Raw genomic sequence first — 21,639 nt, forward strand, 5'->3', positions numbered from 1 at the left:
AATCTCAAAATAAAATCTTCTCGAATTCGAATAACTTTCGATCGAAAACGAATCTCAAAATAAGGGTGACTATTTATTATTATTCCCTGTTCGATTTCGTGGATTCTTCCTTTATTGTAATTATATAAAAATGTGAGCTTGCTTTATTTGAATTGTCTTATAATTTATCCACAATAAAATTTTAAAATCATTCAAGGAACGATAAAAACAAGCAAACAAATCGACATCAATTTTTGGCTCGTCGAGTTTAAGAAAGAGAAATAAGAACAATGCAACGGGAGCACTCGTTGGCCCTGAATATCGGGCTAAACACCGCAAGTTTCACAAATTCAAAACAAAATTTGTGTAAAGCTGTTAAATCACTGGAATATAGGAAGAAAAAGTCAAACCAAAAGTGTCAAATCGCTGGAATATGAGATCTATTTTCGATTCGCCGCGAATACGTTAATAAGGAAATACGAAGCGAGTCGAATTTGAAAGGTCGGATTGAAAATGATCTGACGCGAACCTCATAAACAAGTCCCAGAATTGCTAAATCTAAAAAAAAAACTAAAAATTAAAAACAATTTAATTTGAAATCTTAAAATATATCTCAATATAATATATTTGTATTTCTTTTCTTCTTTTTCTTGAATGTTCTTTTGTTTTCTTTTTTTTTATTATTCAATCGCATATTTTATTAGTAACTAAATTTAAATTATTTACATATATTCAAATATATGTAGTTTAATTTTAAGTAAGGAAAATTATATAAAGTTCTAAAACAGAAAAACTTAAAAACAAAATATAATCTGAATCAAGTTTAAATTACATCATGCAAAGTAAACGTTCAAGAGTTTTAGACAATTTGTTGTTTCTTATTTAAATTTTCTTTTCTTTTATTACTATTGTTGTTTTTTTTTTTTATTTTAATTTATTTTATAGTATTCACATATTGAAACTTTATTTTTTGTTTTCTTCTCCTCTTATTTGATTTACTATTTTTCATAAAATGTTTTATCGAATTATGAAAAAAAATATAGATTTATTTTTATTTGCTTGGCAAGCACGTGAAAAAATTTAAATTTTAGAGTTTTACTATTTTTTTTTTTGTTTTGTTAATAAATTTAATAAATTATTCCATTGAGACAAAAATGAAACGGATGATAGAAAAACAAAATAGTTATTGTGTGAAATAAAATTTAAATATGGTATAAAAATAAGTTGTAAGCATATCTCTCTATTTGTTTGTTTATTGTTTTTGTTTATTTCTTCACTTTGTCTGATAAGAGAAAAAAGGACTTATTTTGCCATTGAAAGGTAAACAGAGACAAAATATCAATAACAGTGTTTTTTTTTTGGCTTTTTTGTCTCTGCCAGGATCGACTTAAGGAGACAGAACTTAAAATTTTTATTTGAAAAACAAAAACTTCCAGAAGAAACTAAAATTTTTCTGTTTTTTTTTTTTAATTTTGTTTTTGTTGCCCTCTCTGTGGATGTTGTGTTGGATTTAAGCCAAATAAACGTAGACTTTTCGATCTTCTGGCGTTCGGGCTAAATACTCCCTCTCGATGAGGTTCTCTATTCGCTTCTTAATAAATACAGGTGAAGGTAGAAATCTTGACTTAAGCTGAGATGTGACGTCTGACACAAGTAGGTTATGCTAAAAAGGGAATAAAATTGTTTAAATTTGGTTTTTAGTTTTTATTAAGTTTTAAGAAAACTTACCGTCAATCGTTTTCTGGCCTTCATTATCCTAACAATAGCTGCCTCAATTTCATGCTTACGATCTTCGTCCACTTTGCCACGTGTCTCTCGCCTTTCAGGCTCAGATTCACCCTTTGCAGCGACCGTTTGAATTTTAACCCTAAAGGAAGTGTTTAAATTAGTTCCAAAGATATTTAAGAAATTGAAATTATTTTACCTATGGAACTTCGATATGAATGCATCATTAATATGAAATTCATTTGAGGGTTCAATATCCTTTGTTTTGGGATTGCGCACTAACAGTCTTTGTGCTGGTTTACCCATTGACAGTGATTGTAAGGCCCTGATGAGTTCCCTTTCGGGAATATCTGTTTCTTGTTGAATTTCATCGTATGAAAGGCGTTCACGATTGTTAAATAGCATAAGAACACACATCTGAAATTAAAAAGCAATATTTAATTAACATTTTATTAATATGAAATAAGAAAGCGAAACAAATATTCTCATAATTATTTCTGAGGGAAGAGTTTCTAAGCTTATTAAAATTTTATCCCACCTTCATTTTTAAAAACCTTTATTTTAAAAAAAAACTTATATTAACTTCAAATAGAACTTCTTAACCGTCAACTGCGTCAAATTAAAAAGTATTTAGGAAACTTTCGCCTTTCTCTTATCTGACTAATAGCAGTCTGGCGCTTCAAGCCTTTCTAAATTTCTGCCAGATGTTACTGATGTCCATCAGGGTTCTACTCTTAGATCTTTTTTGTTTAAAATATAATATGTTAATAAACTTCTTTAATTTCTAGTATTTCGATCTTTAGCAGTATTTTAGTTGCCCTCTTGGCCCAATTGACCGATGAAGACTTAAAGAGAGTGGTAAATTAGTCTCAGTCCAATGGTCTTTTGATGAACTTATTATTCCATTCAATTTTTTGACGAATGTTTTAATCGAATTTGTTAAAACAGGTAAAAATCTTGGAGAAATATTCAATCGCTTTTTGCCTTGTTATAACTTATTAATAGAAACTCAGGGTTTAACACGTGCCTATTTATTTGTTCGTTTCCTCTTTATAGGTAAGTATCTATCTTGTGAGATTTATTAAAATGAAAAACAGCACATTAAAAAAGCTTCCATTTCCCAAACTGAAGCAAATGTGGAACGCATTTGTTAAAAGGTATCGGGGTATGCAACATTTTTTGAGACCAGCGATCGCTGATAGATGAAGGATAAAATTAAAAAATGGTGTTAATTCGAAAGATATAGTTATGTATTCTATCACGCTTATTTTGAGATTCGTTTTCGATCGAAATTTATTCGAATTCGAGAAGATTTCATTTTGATTTTCGATCGATTCGAAAGTTTGCTGATTTAATCGAAAGTTCACTAAAAAAAAAACTAAGTAAACTTTGAATTTCCAATGATTCGAATCAAATGTCGTTTTTGGGTCGTTCAGATATTTTCTGGGTGAATAGCTAAAGAAACATGTAAGTTTTAACAATTTTTATACGATAACTTAACGATATTGGTTATACATATTGTCGAATTATTTTTTTGTTATTTTATAAAGGCCACAGTTACATTCTAATTGGAGGAATAGAGAGCAAAAAGAAGTCCTGATAAGGTTGATGGGGAGAATCTGGAGGTGGCAAATGGTTGGTGCTACGTAGAAAGTTCCTTACAAATCTATAAAACAAAATCAATTTAGTCGCCACGATTTGTTCTTGCAATAGAAAAAATTCACATAAATTTTATGGGCAGGTATACTTACTTAAAATCGTCAAACTCAAAAAGATTCGATGCGTCCATAATCAACCTTCTAAATTAAGAAACCATTGCCTACTTTGTCCAAAATAAGAAAACCACACCGATTTGAAGTTCATAAACTTTGATTGTTTTCATTTCAATCGAAAGTGTGACCATGTGTGACGAATACACATAATATTTTAAACGGTATAAACACAACATGGAAATTTAAACCAAAATGGTTACGTAAGTTGATGTTCAAATGGTAGACATGTGCATTGAAGAGGACACAAGCGTCCACAAGTTTTTCTCAAAACCCACCTCTGTCTATCAACTCCTACTCTCACCTCCCCGTGGTGAACATCGGGTGCCTACTACATCAAATGGAGAATGGGTTCCAACCCCAGTGGAAAGTTGTTGGGAGCAATAAACGAGAGAGGGGGGAGAGGTGTTTCAACTTAGACACCTCTCCTTATCCAGACGGCAGCGGAGGAATTCCCGAGACGGAATCAACGGTGGCGTCTACAGTTCCAGTAAGGTTGAACTACTTAGTGAACACCTTATAGGGCTTCTTCGACTTATTCGGACCCCAGGTCTATAAGGAGCGGTTTTATCCTGCTCCTCATCCTTGGAGTTATACTTAGGATCTGGTCCGCCAGGTGGGGGGTTGTGCCATCGGGGAGACTTTCTGGCCACGTAAAAACATCTTAGTTGCGAAGCACCAACAAGCCTCGGATACGGTAGGATTTACTGTTGACAACCTACGCAAACGAATTAAGGACAACGAACTTCGGATATGCACGTGGAATGTTAGGTCCCTTAACAGACCACGTCCGGTCGAAGAATTAGCGGAGGCCCTAGACCGCTATAAAGCAGACATCACCGCCATCCAGGGAATACGATGGATGAAGAGGATGAAAAACTGCGATATTTACTATGTTATTGGAGCCAGACTTAGGCACGAAGTCTTGAGCTATAGGTGCATCAATGAGCGCCTCATGACCATACGCTTCAAGGCTGAATTCGGTAACATTAGCCTGATAATGAAGAGAAAGACGACAACACCAAAGATATGTTCTTCTAGCTCTTAGTCAAAACATATGAGCAGTGTCCTAGCTACGATATTTAAATTGTCCTGGGCGATTTTAATGCCAAGCTATGAAGGGAAGACATCTTTGTTGGAATAATCGGGAAAAACAGAATGCACGACAACACTTCCGACAACGGATTCAGGCTCATAGATTTTGCTGCGAACTTTCCGAGGAGCTAACATCGACTCGGCCCACTACCTCGTTGTAGCCAAGGTAGCACTTCGGGTTTCCAGACCCAAGGCAAAACAGGGAGATGCTGGGAGAAGGTACAACGTCGAACGAGATCGTCAAATCCTTTTCCGACCGAGTAATAAGTAACCTCTCTCGAAGTTCTCTGCCGCTAACACAATTTATCGAAAACCATGGCAACATTGCCAAGATGCAATCAGAGAAGCCGCCTCTGATGTGCTGGGTTTCAAGCAGTCACCAACAAGGAACCCCTGGTTTGATGAGGAATGTCAGCAGGCAAATGCAGCCAAACAACAGGCACGCAAAGTGGTGCATAAAAGGACGAGAGCTGCTCATGAGCTCTATGAGTAGAAGAGGCGAGATTAACCCCGACTTCTCAGAATAAAAAAAAGAGGACATGAGAAGCGTGCGGTCGAAGATGTTGTTACATAAACCTAGAACCGAGGGGTGGAACCGCAGTCAATGCTGAGGAAATGGAAAGACTGTATGACGGCGACGACGAACCGAATTTCGCTGTCAGGCAGGATGATGATCCATTCAACATAGACGCCGAAAGCCAACAATCCCATCCTCTCGACTTAGACGAAGTAAAGATTGATTGGAGCGGATTGCTTCAATGCCGAGCACTTTAAAGCAGCTGGAGATAAGTAGCTAGGAGCATGCACCAACTCATCTGCAAAATATGGTCGGAAGAAAGCATGTCCGATGAGTGGAACCTCAGTATTGTTTGCCCGATCTTGAAAAAAGGAGACCCTCTACACTGCAGCAACTATAGAGGAATCAGTCTACTTAACATCGTCTATAAAATATTCTCTGCCGTAATATATGAAAGTCTTAAGCCTATCGTCAACAACCTGATAGGTCCTTATGAGTGTAGTTTTAGACCAGGAAAGTGCACAGTCGATCAAATATTCACATTACGGCAGATCCTGGAAAAAACCCAAGAACACCAAATCGACACCCACCATCTTTTCATCGATTTCAAGGCCGCATAAGACAGCATCTACAGGGACGAGCTGTATAGAGCCATGTCTAGTTTTGGCATCTCTGACAAACTCGTCGGTTTGAGCAGGATGACCATGGAGAATTCACGCTGCTCCATAAAGGTTGGAAACAACTTAACAGAACCTTTAGATGTCAAAAAAGGTTTTAGACAAGGTGATGCGCTGTCATGTGATTTTTTTAACATCGTACTTGCAAGAATAGTGCAGAGCTTACACGTTAACACTAGGGGCACTATCTTTCAAAAGTCTTTCCAATTACTAGAATATGCTGATGACATTGATATAATCGGAAGAACTCAGCGTGATGTCAATGGGGCTTTTGTGAGTATTGAGGCAGAGGCGTCAAAAATGGTTTTAACGGTTAAAGAGGCCAAATCAAAGAAGATGCTGTCGTCAAGAAAGGGCCTGAAACACTAAAGTTTCGGTCAAAACGTCACCATCAACAGATGAAACTTTGAGGTAGTCAAGGACTTCGTCTACCTAGGCTCTGCTATGAACCCAGAAAACAACACCAGCGCTGAGATCAAACGCAGAATAACTCTTGCTAACCGCTGTTTCTTTGGTTTAAGAAAGCAATTGAGTGGTAAAGACCTCTCTCGAGGGACCAAAGTGTCCCTATATAAGACCCTCATCATTTTCGTCCTGCTTTTCGTTGTAGAAGCATGGACTATGACAAAAGCGGATGAAAGAAGAGGAAGACCGCGAATCAGGTGGCGCGCACAAGTGGAAAGTGACCTCACCCAACTTGGAACGCGAAACTGGGGACATCTACCTAGGGACCGAGCTAGATAAATAAGTTTGTTGGGTGAGGCACTACTTCACACAGGACTGTAGCGCCACCTTAAGTAAGTAGGTAGGTTACGCTAGTTAAAAAATGTTTAATTTCATGTCTTCAATGTTTTTCTTCATCACTTTATTAACTTCACTTAATTTTTCAATTCAGAAACTGTTATTTTGTGACAAACTCTGAATTTTAAATAAGATTCTTCGAAAAATAATAATTCAGTGTGGTCATTTAGAACAGCTGATCTCCAGAATAAGGTTAATTTCGGTTCATTTTCCGCAATGAATATTTTTTATTCAAATCACAAAATAAACGAAATTCATTTGAACGAATAGATCTAGTCAATCGAATCAAAGTCCCAAAATAAGCATGAATATTTAATTCCGCCAAACAAATTTAAGAAAATCGGTTTTCCGACAACTCCTCAAACACACCTCTCAAGAATGATCCCCATCATCATTTGTTTGAAAAAATATAGAGAATCCAAATACGTTTCTATTGACTTGCTTTTGAATCTTAGCACCCTACATACTCGTAAAATAAGAAAGGTACTAAACTAAGATAATTAACTTGGATAGTTTGCCATGTCTAGTTTTCAAAACTATTATGGTTGAATCACAAACACGCTTCAGCTTCGGCTGACGTTTACGAGTTCAGCGATAGGAATTCAATGCTGAATTCAAAATGTCATTCAAAGCTAACTCGAAGCAGGCCCACCGTAACGCATACGAAGTTGAAGCTTTTTTGTGATTCAGCCATTAGCGTCTTATGTCGTTAGAGAATTTGGTTAGGTTAGGTTGTATAGGATGAGCCACCAATAAAGGAAGAGAAAACATCTAACTTGGATCCATTGTGCTCCCCAGGAAAGGGAAAGGATTGTGTAGAGTACGAGAAGGTTGGTGAGGATTTAGGATGATGGCGCCTCCCTGAACTATCCTTATTTATAGGAAAGTTTAAGAATGCCTGTAGGCAGCAAGGACAAGGCGTCGCACAAGTCGTCGTCAAAAAAATAAGTTCCTAATATTGTATTCTTTTGCCTACGTTTGAGCATTCACATAGAAAGTGGAAGGTATTATCCACCGTCTTCTCGTCCTCAAATCCCTTACGGGTCCAATGAGTTGTGACCCGTTAGGATACCTATTAGTAAGGACAGCTTAAGCCTACCTAGCTGCTAAAGATTAGGAAATCATCGGCGACAGATTCCTAGAAATTCTGCAAGTGTCAGGAGCTGACCGCCTGCTGTTTGCGATTTCAATGAAACTTCGGTGGATTTGTTTATTTACCTGCTTCATTGGGCAAGGGAAACAAATATTTGTTGGCTTTAAATACTAACCTGGTACGTGGATACTTGGAGGACGTGTTTTCTGGTCGTTGTGGGGCCACCATTATTACTCGAAGACAAACTAGAACTTGGCCCATCTTTATCTTTTTCACATTCCGATTTTGTTCCATAGAAAACTGCATTTATATATGCCGTTCCTTAAAATAAGAAGAAAATAACATCAGTTTTTAAAAATTAACAAAAAACTATATTAAAAAATAAAAATCATACCCATTTGTGGTTGTAATGTTAACTGCCGACCAGAATGTTTATCTAAATAGAATTTTTTAAACGTCTCAAATGCAGTTCTCGGCGCTACTGGTATATTACAATTAGGCGTAGCAGTCTTGAAAAAAAAAGAAATAAAATTCCATTAATTTAAAAAAAGTTTATATTAGTTTATAGGACAAAAAAAAAACTTACCTGTGTTGGCCAGAAACCTGTTGTTAAAATTCTAACTGTTAGCTCAACGCCCGATAACGATAATTTATGATTATTTACATAGTTTTTAAATTCATCCATTATTGTGTTTGACACAGACATGTCTTTGAACATTCCTTCTAATTTAGAAGTAAATTGACACCCACATTCAGTCTAAAAGCATGAAAGTTAAAAAATAAGGACATTTAAAAACTCTAAAAATGTAACCTTTAATTTTGATATCATATTCTTTTCGAAATCATCTGAGACTGATTTGTTTAGCAACAATCGCTTGGCTAGATGTGTCTTGTAGTAACGTTCAAAAACATCCTTTTCCAAGAGGAATCGGAAAAGTACCATTGTCTTGTCCAGTATTGTCTCGATTTCCTGTTCGGTCATCTAAAAAATCACAAAAGCTTAGATAAGTTCAAGAAAACTACAACAAAAGTTAAGTATCTTACTCCTTTGCCACCTTTTTTTAATTTATCATCAATGAACAGTGACAAATATTCGGGTGATTTACTATTAAGATTGAGAAAATGTTCAAAATCCGAGGAAATCATATTCTTGAAGATCCTGTCATTGTTGAACGAATGATGCAGGAAATGGTCGAAGCGATCCTTTAGGTCGAGGAGATTTTGCACAAACGTAATCGGATTGGTGCCGTTCTCTTCTTCTTTGACAAGCAGGCGGCCCTGTTCCCGGAGGTAGGCTGATACCGTGTCGGCAATCACCTTCAAGCCCTTGTCTTTGAGGCGGGAGAATAGCTTATACGTGCATGCGAGATCGTCGGTTTTTGAGTTCTTGATCATGTACACAACACCAGAGTTCTCCATTTCCACAATGGTTCTCATGTGGTGCTTGATAAGTTCATCCTCAACAACCTTAACGATGCGTGGCTCGGTGTCCTTATCGAGATACAATGCAGCACGAGCTGATTCCTCTTGAATTCGTGCCTAAAAATAGAAAAAAAATCCCTATATAAATATTTATCTATAAATGGTACTTTGAAACTTACCTCGACTTTTTTTATGCAAACACCAGCATCATTTTCAGCTAAATATTTTTGCGATTCTACTTTGTAGAAGGACGCAGATTGCTTTAAGAACGGTACCTCGAAATCATCCTCGTACACCGACCTCGTATTAATTCCCAGCGACATCAACATCTGGCATGCATTCTTAATGGCCAAATGGTTTATGACCTCCCCACTTCTCTCCAGCAGAACCATCCCAAGCAATGTCTCTCGCAGATGTTCCTGAATCACTGGATGTCGGACGATCTTGAGAGATGACACACACACACACAACACAAAAAATCATTAAAAAGTCTGCAGAAACCGTTCAATCAACCTCCAAAAAAATAACTCACCTGTTCCTTAAATATAATCAATCCCAAGTTATAGACATTTTCAACTTCTCGCTGCTGGACGAACACTCGATCCATGTACATGAGGATGTCTCGGATCATGACCATTGACGTTTGATGGTCATTCCACGCTTGATTCAGCTTTGGCAAAAAGTTGTTATGTAAACTATCCAGGACCTCGGGTCGCACCTTGTTCTCCAAATGATCCGACACCACCTCTCTCAGTCCGAAATACAATCGATTTCCGTGTTTGTGCAACACCATGGTGTAGGCATTGCGATATAGCTCCTCGAAGGACAACCCGGAGTTATTCTTCTTTTGGATTTCTTGTATGGCATTTTTAAGACTCGCCCAAATTGTCTCCACATATTTTTCGTCCATAGAAGTCTAATCAAAGAAAACAAAATTGACAGAAAAAAAATTAATCGAACTTCAACTCAAAAACCTACTTGGAAACCAGAACTATAATGAGATATCCAAAGTGGAAATAAAAGATGAATTTCAGTGACGGAGAGAATTTTGGGGAAATCATTGCGATAGAAGGATGAACGACGACGACGAGGCAATTGAGAATTTCTTAATGCTCTTTGTGTCTTTCGCATTTTGAGGGATTGGATCACTTGATGTGAATTTCTATTGAACGCCGCTGCTGATAGCCAGCCTCAGGTGTTTTATTAACAAAACATTAATTTTAAAAATTCCTTAACCGCTCCTCGGTTTACTTTTATGATTTTTATTTTAAATTATTTAAAAAGTTTAAAATGACTCGAAATAAAAAATAAAATTGAAAGCAATATTTCAAATAGAAGTTTATTAGAAAGCTGACTAGAAAAATGCGTTTACAGTGAGGAGGGTTTTTCTTCTTATGGGAAGTAAATTGTCTCAGTATTCTTTTGCGGTTCTTAAATTGGACAAATTTTAACAAATAAGGTGACTATGTTGTTCTTTTCTTGTTTTCAGGAAATAAATCAAATCTTCCTTCCAAACTATGTAAATCATCTGTTTGACACTTTCAGGTTTTTTTCGAAGGTAACGGATAAGAACAGGTCGTGACTTTGCTAACTGGATTTTGGAGAACTTTATAGCTTGTTTCAAATAATGCAAACAAGAAAATAATGCACTTACTTTATTTTGGATTGACGAACAACAACCTGAGTTCTGGATTTGACACTTTCGTTCTTTGAATGATTTAAAGTGTCACACAGTTGGGGACAAAAATTAACATTCTGCACGGATTTAAGGCAATAGTTATATCACGCTTGAGAAACGTTAGCTGTGAAAAAGACTGTGCCATTTCACCAAGTAGGACTTTAAGCGGATTTAAACTGAATTCCTTCAAAGTTGTCATGACCCGAAAGTATAACTTAGACTGAATTTGAGGAAATCAGCCATCGGAAATTGTGCCAAAAACAGCTTTTAAAATAGTTATTGCTAAAAATTTTACTGAGGCCATGAGAAGTTGAATTATGTTGTAATATTAAGAAGCCATTTCCAAATGTTTTTTTTTTAAGTGAAATAAATGTAAAAATTCTGTAAGAGTTTGGGCGCTTTTTTATCAATCCGCTCGCTTATGCTACAGAAACAAAATTAACCTTTATGAAAAAAATATATGTGATGTTAAATATTATTAAATAAATACGTGTTTCAAAAATTTAGATTTTTTTGAAAAAAGTGGAAAATTTTGCAATTTCCGGCAGTCTAAAACCTTACACCGCTGTCTTGTGGTCAAAACAGAAAGGCGTTCTAATTGATCTAATCGAACGTCCTGCGATGGCATTATGGCAACAGGTCCTTTCAATTTCTCCAATGTAGATTATTCTCCATGACATAAGACCGTCGTCCACGTTTGTTAGTTGTGCTTAGTTTGCTGGCATGGCATAGATCTTCGGCAACCGTGCACTTGAAATCTGTTAGTGGCAGCCACGCCTCAGAACCATCAAGCGTTCGTCTGTACAATAGCCACGCATTCACGACTGTCATGTCGATCATGTGGAAGAATATTCTGTGGTAACATTTTTTTTATCTAATTTGTGTTCTATAGTAGCCAAGAAGAGCTTCCAACAGATCAACTCCACCCATATGTCGATTATATGCCATGACAGCCTTTGGACATGATACAGTTTGGTAGCTCTTTTCTTTTTTGTTGAAGCGTTGGACTTCAGAAGACGGTTTGCTACCGACATATGTCGAAGCAAGGTTCACAATTCTGTTGTCAAACCATTGTCAATTGTCGCCAGTTTTTCTACAGTTGCACCTCTTCCTTTTTTTCAATTCCTTTTCGTTGGAAACTTTATAACCCGCTATCCGATTGGCTTTTATGGTTCCTAGCGGTAAAATCGCTTTCTTTGCCAAATAATTCAACAGCGGTAAGGACGTGTACCAGTTGTCAAAAACAAAAATTGTAGTTGAATCCGTTGGGAATAGTTCTCGGCAGTCGAACAACAACGTTAATGGATGTACTAATTTTTGGCAAATAAAGTACAACTGTAAATGTCCTTGGGCTCCAGTATTTAGTTCAAAATCGTAACTGAACCCAGAGCTACAACTGAGAATAAAATTTTGATATCCTCATTTGTGTGTTTTTTTTTGGTTTGTATTGCCGCATAGAAGATCTGCTTTTGGTTGGAATAATTTGTTCATCTACTCTCATATATTCTTCTCTAGGAACAGTAAGGAGTCTCTGCCTTGTTTGATCCTAGAATGGTCTTATTTTATGAAGGGGATCATGTCCTCGTTGTCCTTTGGGTATTTGGGTCGAGTTGGTGTTGAAATTTATAAACATTTTTATTTCATCGAACCGGTTACATGCCATTACAGAGTTAATTTTTGGGTAACCTAGGCTTTCATTCCAATAAAGCCCAGTTGGTTGTAACTGTACGATGGACATGTAAAGGCATATTCCAACAAGCTGTTCAAGTTCCATTGCTGTTATATGGGACATTTTCTCTGGACGTTTTTCACAGATGTAACTGATTGTTTCTTGTTCTATATATTTCATTTTCGTCAGTAAAAGTACTTGTAGAATTGTATTGGCCTTTTTGCAAAAACCCATCCCGCCTCTGTGTTTTTTCAGATCTTGCACTTTTATTTGTACAAATCTGGGATAGAGAAATGATATCTTCTAATTTCCAATCGGATTCATCAGACTCTGGAATACATAGAGGCGGTTTACCTCGTGCTTATCATCTGATAAATCTTCGTCACTGCTGTTGTCGGGAAAATTTTGTATAGAAGTATAGATACCTTTGAAAAACCGATGTGGGCCCATATCTGAATTCTGTTATTTCGCTATGAAATGAACGTATATTTCTGCATGGTGTGCCATATATTTGATCCAAACCGTTTTCTCAACTTATAAGTTCTTTTTAATTCATAAAATCGAAAAAATTCAAATTGTCAATAATATTTATATTATTTGCTTTGCTGGTAATTTTTTTTCAAGCACTACATTTTATTTTTATATTTTTTATACAATTTTGAACAATTTTGAGTTTATCGCACTGCAACCTTTGTGACAAGTTTGCACAAAACAACGATTTTTCTGAATATATTCATCGATTCTAAAGTTGAAATTGTGTGAATGCTCCAAGAATTAATTCAGAGCATTTAGGGACTGGAGTTATAATAAGAGTTACACGAGGTTACGAGTTACAATAAGGATACTTGAACTACTTTAAATCAGACGCGTGATAACTATGGAAGGTTAACCATGTTTTTAACTAATTTAATCTGAATTAATGTTTGTTAGAAGTAAAATTCAGTCCTCTTCTTGCATTAACACTAAAGCCACATCGTTAGAAAAGTTTATGTTTGGAAGGCACTTTAAACAAAGAATTTATATAAGTCAGAAAAAGAATAGGACCTAAGACAGATCACTATGGAACCCCTTAGTCAATACTTTACTTATCACTTTTGCTATCAACAAAAATTAAATTTTGAGCTCTATTCTTCAAATTTGAACTAAATCTCTATAAGCCCTCCAAATTCTGCCTTTTTAGTTTGGTTTTAATCAGATAAGGTGTCATTCAGTTTCAAATGCTTTTAAAATAATAACATATTATGGTTAACTCAAAACTGATGAAACGCAAAACGGTCCATTTAAAATAGTAAAAAATCATTTTTTTGCCAAAAGTCTTTGGTGAAACTCCTCAGTTTAAGAAAAAAGGCTTAAAATATAAAAATAACTGGTCATCCACGGTATACCCTTGGTTTGACATTACACGACCATCCTCAAAGCTGAATTGCCAGGACATCCCTGGATGCATTCAAATATGATGTTTCGCAGCAAATATGAATTCGCAAGCTGAATAAAAAAGCTATAAACACAGACAACGACACCAGCGCTGGAATTAAACGAAGAATAACTCTTGGAAATCGTGGCTTCTTCGGACTTAGAAGGCAATTGAGAAGTAAAGTCCTTCCTCGAGAATCTTAAAGCACCACCTATAAGACACTCATCATCCCGGTTCTCATGTACGGCGCTGAGGCCTGGACCCTGTCAAAGAAAGGTGAGAGCGTCTTAGGATGCTTCGAGAGAAAAATTCCCGTGCTCATAGATGAAGAATGGAGGAGAAGATATAACGACGAACTTTATGAGCTGAACACGCCCACTGACCTAGTTAGCAGAATTAAAGTCCAACGGTTTAGATGGCTGGGTCTTGTAGAGCGAATGGACATCAATTCTCCAGCACGGAAGGTCTTCGAATCCAATCCCGAGGCACGGCGCAGTATAAGACCGCGACTAAGGTGGGTGAAGACCTCAACCAACTTGGAGTGCTAAACTGGAGACAGATATCAAGGGACCGAGCTGGCTGAAGACGCATGTTGGTTGAGGCCCAAGTCCGCCCGGACTCTAGCGCCACCTTAAGTAAATAGATAAGAAATAGCCAGTTGCATTCCTCCTCTAAAGCAATCAACCTTAATTCCCATACTTCTAGGAATGTTCATCAGTTTACCACTGAGCATGATTTCGGGCGCTCTGTTAAGTATTAGGTGGAAAGATTTTTATTTAAGCTGCACTGCACGAATGTAAAATGCTTAACGCGGACCAGAAAAAAAGGCGATAGTTGAATTTCAAGTAAAACCATTTTCCCTTGAATGGGCGACATTTGAACATCCGCTTTTACTTGTTGAGCTCTGTTTTATTAAAATAAAACGGCAATAGTCTTAAAATAAAAAACTAATATTTATGATCTTTTGTTAGTTTTTTTGTAATCAAATGTTAGTGTGGAAAATATTGCTGCGCATTTAAACTTTAAAGGATTGTTTTTAAAAAATGTAAATATTTGCGCAAAACCTTCCAAAATAGTTTTTGAGATGTTGAGGAATAAACCTAGACACAATACAGTAGACAAATAAATAAAATTGGTGGCGCTACGCTACAGCAGAGAAGCATGTTCTAGTGGCTTCCAAATCTCAATCAATTTTGTGTCTGAGTAATGTCAGGAAAGTGTCCATCTACAGTCCAATTATTCTTTTAATGAAAAAGCGAGATGCACTCTTGGCAGATTACTCAGAAGAAGAAGAAAGATCCGTACAAAAATATGTGTAGGTGGCTTTGGCAGAGATTGAACTCATGCCTCCGACTAGTAGCAAGCATTTTAACCATCATGTCAATACTAGCCTTTTTCCTAAAATTACTTTTACGAGCTTTAAGATATTTGCCACAAAACCACCTGAGTCTGTCCCTAAAAATACATAAATTTAGATGACAAACAAATGTTCAATATTAATTTTTTTTTGGGTGTGGGTCTAACTAATATGGTCCAAGCTTATTGCTAAACACTCAAAGAAACTCATGTGTCTTGTTAGATTAAACAATGATGGAGTAAATTGTTTTGTTGGCCGATGAAAGAAAAATCGTGTTGAATGCTGGAAGATTTTCGGGAATCGGAGGCCTCCAGTACACAAACAAAATTATTGCACATACAACGGTGTAGAACATCTTTAGGTTAAGATACTGGAGGATTAAACGTTGTCTTAGGATCTGAGGAGATGCCTTTAAAGTGTTTTGTATAACCCTATTAAAAATCTTTCGACTGAAATAAGGACAGAAATTTCTCTGCGCAAGCCAAGAAACGATAAATACTTCTAGTCTATCTTTAAGAGCTGCTAGAAATGATTTCCTCTTTATGCAAAGACCTAGACGTCTGTTATAGAACCAAATATTAATTTGCGTCACACATTTACTTTTTTTTCATCTACCTTAAAGTCTTTTTATAACACTATTTTAAAGTCTTAAAAGCGTATTCATTTGACAAGAGATATTTAAGTGTATTTGAAGTATCAAATCAGTTCCTTCACATTGGGCAGGTTCAGGCAACATGAGGAACTTCATTTGTAGTCAACTTTATTCTTTGAACGTACATTTGGACCAAAGCCTCTAGTTAGTTTTTCAAGTGTCATGAATTTCATATTCAGAGCATTACTTTGCAAACTTTTACTTTAAGTTCATAGTACAAAAAGTACCAAACAAATTATTGTCTACAAAACACTCCTTAGGCCAGCTACAAGTCCATCAAGATTTGTATTTTGAACTGTAAAGAAATATTTCTTATTTCTTTTCTAAATTGCCAAAGAAACCTTTTACACTTTAAAACATTAAATGAAGCTGTGCAGAAAATAAATAAATCATAGAGTAATAAAGTTCAGCTTTCAGTTGAATGAAAAAACATGATCAACTGTCATTTTGATAGAAGTACACTTTACTTAAAAGTTAGGCAGATTTTTCTTGACTAACTTTCCAGGCAACTTTCCATTAAAGTTGCCTTAATTGGAGGGTATTATTTTGACAGCTGGCCAATCAGATACTAGAAACTTGCCTAAATTTCAAGTCCCTTATATCGTCTAAACCTGCCCATTATAAAGTTCATAATGTTCTCTGGTTCTATTTTCTTTCACTACAGCTGTAGGTATCACTCATAGAAATACTTAGCTCGACTTGGAGCTTATGCAAATGAAGATATGTAAAAAATGTCTCAGCTTCTAAATTCATGGCCTGTCCTGTCAAAAAGACGAAGACTTCACCTACTAGGAGACTTCTAGGACAATAATCCCAGAGCAATACGATACATTGCTACACTTACAGCCTCAAACGCTTCATAGCTCAAAATGGCTTAGGGATTCGGGAAAGACCTTAAATTCATGTGGTATCACAACTGACATGGCTTTTTCAGCCAGCAACAAAACTAACCTAACCTAAAGCAAGTCTGTAGGTACCTGATTTTTAGTTCATGAACCTCTATTTAGAATCGATCGCTATTTATTTACTAACTAATCATATATATTTACACTTATAAATTATGAATAATTTTTAAAGGTTTTATCTTACCGGAAAGGCACGAATTCGCATCTTTCCTTCCTTCTTGGGAACAGTCCCCCTTATATTCATGTTCTGGAGACGTCTGCAATTCTCCTCCACTTTATCAGATTTTTACAACAGAATTTCTCAAAATTGTGATTAATTTTTGTTGTTTATTTTTCTGCTTCTTCTTCCTGTGTCGTTGTGAACTCTCAAGCTAAATTTCACTGCAAGTGTCCTTGGTCCTTAATTTTTATTTCCTCAAAAATGTTGTCGTTGTTGCTTATCTGGCGAAGGTTCTCTGAAAAAAAAAAAACAAAACAAAATATAAAATCGAATAAAATTCATTGTCAGCAAAAATATCATAAAATCAAAGAAAATATTATGACAAATTTGATTTGGTGAATTTTTTGAAGGCGGATACGGATGGATTATGGTTCGTGTGTTACCTTTTGGTACATTTGGGGGATTTTGGAACAAAAGGAAAACTTTTGAGTCAATTGTTTTATTATTACTCTCAGGGACGAACGGACAGACGAGCGGACAATAAACAATAATAAATTTTTCACTGCACTGAAAAATTTTGTGTAAAATTTTCCTTGTTTGCCGCGGCTAATATTGAATTGAACAACAATGGAGGAGGAGGAAAAGGAGGATGAAGAGACGATGGTGATGATGATGATGGTTTTGGTTGGTTTCTGTTTCGGATTTCGGAGGAAGTGGAAGAAGGTGTGTGGAAGTGGATTGTCCTCAACCAAGTCAAGTCGAGTCGATTAATAAATTTTCTTTCTTAATTTTTTAACTCTTACTTCAATTAAAACACTTTGAAGTTATTTTTGGGAGAGATTTTAGGATTTCAGAATCAATAATGTTGGATTTTTGTTTGATTTTCGGGCTTCGGGCTTTTCAATCGAGATCACAAAATAATGTGTGTAATGCAAGAGAAATGGATAAACGAAAAACGAAAACGAGAATTGGTAATTTTTTCTTTTTTTTTCAATTCTTTATTTTCTATTTTTTAGCTCTTTTACCTTTGATTTTCGTATTTGCTTTTGGTTGTCGTTTTGCGGCCACAAGAAAATACAGAAGACAGAAAATAACGAAAACGAAAAAACAAAAAGTCACCACCGTCAGTCAACATACACAAAAATAATATTCGCTATATATTCGCACTCTGGCAGTGTCGCACACAACGAAACGAAAGCGATGTCTTTTGATTTTGATGACTTTTTACACGAGATGTAAACGAAAAAGTGTGAAAAGAAAAGTGCACTTGATTTTCTATTTTGACAGTTCTCTTTGGCGTTTGATTCTGTTGGGTGTACGAGTTACGAATTTTAGATAAGATCTATTATTTTCCAGGGATGGTTGTTGTGTGGTGAGTTTTATGTTACGTGTAATTTATACCGAATACAGAAACTTATGAATAAGTTGCGGATGGATTGGGATCGATTCTTTTGGTAAAAACTTTATTTCCGCAGGTTACTCATGGGATTCTGAAATCTGTGATTTATTCTTTTAATGCGACAGTTTTTGTTTCTAAGATTTCAATATCACAGAGATTTCCGTGTTCTCAGAAATATAAACAAGATTTTTCATAAAAGTTTTGATTTCTCAAGAATTCTCAATCTCATTATGGAAACACATTGAGAATAAACGTAAAGCTAATTGAGTTATATTTAATCGTTTTTGGGTAAAATCGGCTAAGGTGATAGTTGACTATCATTTTCATTCCGTCTGTGTAAGATGATTCAAGTCAATTCGATTGAACAATTTCAGATTCAAATTGTTAAAATTCGTGGTTGCTTTGATGAAATTTTAAATTGATTCTTATAAATTATCTAAATAAAAGGTTCAAAGTGGCTGATTTTGAATAAAATTCTTACTTTTCTTGCTTTTTTCGAATGTCGTGAGCTTTGTCGGTCAGAGAATGTGTTTTTTTAAAGAAACAAAACGGAATAAACATATTTGTTTGAAAACGACTATCACATTATTTTGTGACAGCTTTTTAGGTATAAATTTGACTATCACCTTACGTGAATCAAATTCGATCATTTTGCTTGTCATTTATCAACAATCACTTTGGCCGGTTCCACCCCTGTTTTCAATCCGTCGTGAGAACATTTTTTAGCTTAGATATTCGAACACAACATTTCTACATCGGAGCTAGTTCAGAGCTTTATGAATTTTGTAAGAATAAAATGGTGGAGCTTATTACTGAGCGAAGGAACTTTCACTTATTCATTGTGTTGAAAATAGGCTCTTTTGGTCTTTTTGGTTTAGGAATGCAAATAAAAAACTATTTCATTCTTCTTTTCCCAACGTTTCGTAAGACTTCCTTACTTCTTCAGGGGATATTTTTCATTATTCAATATTTGTATTAAATCATACTGTTAGAGGATGCTTGTGTTGTAGTTTCAGAACATACACAATTAAGTGTGTTTCATAATTATATCAATTTGATCTAGTCAAAGCTTTGCTTTCAAAAACTATTTGTTTCTTGATTATAAGCTCAATATTTTTATCTTACTCAAGTACACAGAAAATCTTTCTATGAAATTATATTCAAATTAATTTGAATCCAATTTTCTTTATTAAGGCACGAATTTTCGCTCGTGAAATTATTTAAATTTATTTTTAATTAAATGTTTTAAGTTTAACTTGTTCACCTTAATCACTCACAATTAAAGTTCAATTTCTTGGGTTTTATTACACATTTCTCTTGTTTTTAGATTCTTCCTGAGAAATAATTCATTTTTGTTAGGGATGGAAGAAAAGGGATTGTAAAAACCAAAAATTTGACATAGATGACAGTATATGATATTTTCAACAATTAAATCTCTTATTTGACTTAATGACTGAAGATTATTTTCTTAAAATTATAAGCAACATTACATACTACTCAGGAGGTGAATGTAGAGAAAAGAAACAGAACACATTAAGCGACTAAGACTATAGAAGTGGAAACAATGAAAGACATTAATCAAGACAGAGAGGCCAAGAAAAAAAGATGAAAACAACACGCGATAGGTTTCGAGATGGTCCCCTACTTTCTTGATAATACCTGATTTCGATGCAAGGATACCGATACTTTACGAGTATTAGTGACTGCAAATTCAAAATTTCATTTGACTTCAGTTGTAAAGCGTCAATTTAAATCAAAAATTACTTCTTATAATATTCAGGTTCACCATTTTAGTTTTCGCAAAAATTTAGTGAAATAAATGCATATAAGTCAATAAATAAATTAGGTGGCGCAACAGTCCATGAAGAACCAGAGCCTAGTGGCTTACAAATCTCAACCATTTCTGTGTGCGAGTAATGTTGTCAGAGATGGAAGGGACCTACAGTTTTAAGCCGAATCCGAACGGCAAATTTGAGAAAGCACTTTTCATGACAAGAATTACTCTTGTAGAATATGTCAATGCCTCGCAAGAGGCAGTACCCGTGAAAAAAGTTAGGTGGCATAGGCAGTGATTGGACCCAAGACCACCTGCATGACAGTCCAACGCACTAACCATCATGCCACGGGTACTACGAAATTAATGCAACTACCATTCAGAAAAGATATTATTGGAGAAGCAGACTGGACTGAGTAATTTTAATAGTAACGAAATCGACGACTTAAAAAGCCAAGTGAATAAACAAAACAGTTCAAAAAAATGTTGTTTTGCTTAAGTCAATGATTTCATAAGACTTGCACCTTTTGTTGTCTTTTGTTTGTTAAGCTAATTCTATAAGATGTTCTTCTATAGTCACATTTCCGAAACGAAAGTATATAGATGCAACACATTTTTATTTGCAAGTACAAAAGAGACAGGAATGTTTATATTTATATGATTTCTTAGATTTGACAGATCAATATTAATTTTCACCTTATTTCATTCTAACTTTTTGAATGTTGCGATATAGAAAAATTGAGGATTCGAATCCAAAAAGTTATATTCTCAGACAGTTATTTATCTCAGAGATATTAGAAATAAAAACTTTAAAAATGATGATATGTCAAAGTGAGTAACCTCAAGTTCAATGTAAACATCATCAATAGCAACTTATCTCAATGCAACACACTGAATCAGAATGGCAACAAGAGGTGAATAAAAATCATTCAAAACTTTACAACATGGCATCACCTCTAATCATCACCATTGCCTCTTTGACAACCCATGCATTCATCACACAAACAAAAACAGCCGACATCTTTCCGAAATAAATTCTTTCATTCGGAAGGAAATCGGAATGCGAAAATTTCATAAAATGTCATAATTCGATGAAATTTTTTCTAAGGAAACTTAATGTTTCACCAACAATTACACAAATTATTTCAATAAAAACACCTTTACAAATCATATTACCAAATAATACTTACATTTCAATAAGATTTGGATTACAATTTAAGCGATATATTTTATTCACAAATTTACACTACACAATTCTTATAATTCGAATATATTTTCATGTTACAAAATATTCGCCACTATAATGAATTCGAATTATTTGTCTATGGAGTGGTATAGTTTTCTGTCGCGGATTGGGGGATTTTTGAAAGAGAGATTATGTTTTTTAAAGAAAATTGTTAAATTATTTTTCCTGGCGTAAATATTCACGACGACGACGACGTTCAACAACCAATCTTGACTTTTCTTCCTCGGTGCCGTCAGTTTTAGTTTTTTTTTTCTTTCGGAGTTAATAATGGGGGTGTTAGGTTTGTCTCTTTTTACCACTTTACTGT

At 35.3% G+C, this 21,639-nt stretch overlaps 1 protein-coding gene across 2 annotated transcripts; it reads right to left on the reverse strand.

Annotated features, from left to right (window-relative positions):
- Positions 1-941: 941 nt before the first annotated feature.
- Positions 942-21,549, reverse strand: LOC129950268 (cullin-3). Of its 2 annotated transcripts, XM_056062150.1 has the most exons (12): positions 21,277-21,549; positions 16,938-17,208; positions 9,611-9,994; positions 9,258-9,521; positions 8,701-9,195; positions 8,468-8,638; positions 8,243-8,413; positions 8,051-8,165; positions 7,832-7,977; positions 1,904-2,121; positions 1,708-1,846; positions 942-1,642 (listed from the first exon to the last, which is right to left on the reverse strand). In XM_056062150.1, exons 2-12 carry the CDS (start codon positions 16,995-16,997, stop codon positions 1,490-1,492), a joined length of 2,316 nt encoding a protein of 771 aa, XP_055918125.1. In that variant the 5' UTR covers positions 16,998-17,208; positions 21,277-21,549; the 3' UTR covers positions 942-1,489. The 2 variants fall into 2 exon arrangements, with proteins under 2 accessions (XP_055918125.1, XP_055918124.1); XM_056062149.1 differs by lacking the exons at positions 16,938-17,208; positions 21,277-21,549 and adding an exon at positions 10,057-10,380.
- Positions 21,550-21,639: the final 90 nt, after the last annotated feature.

The sequence above is a fragment of the Eupeodes corollae genome, chromosome 3, assembly GCF_945859685.1.
Source record: "Eupeodes corollae chromosome 3, idEupCoro1.1, whole genome shotgun sequence".
Classification (NCBI taxonomy): domain Eukaryota; kingdom Metazoa; phylum Arthropoda; class Insecta; order Diptera; family Syrphidae; genus Eupeodes; species Eupeodes corollae.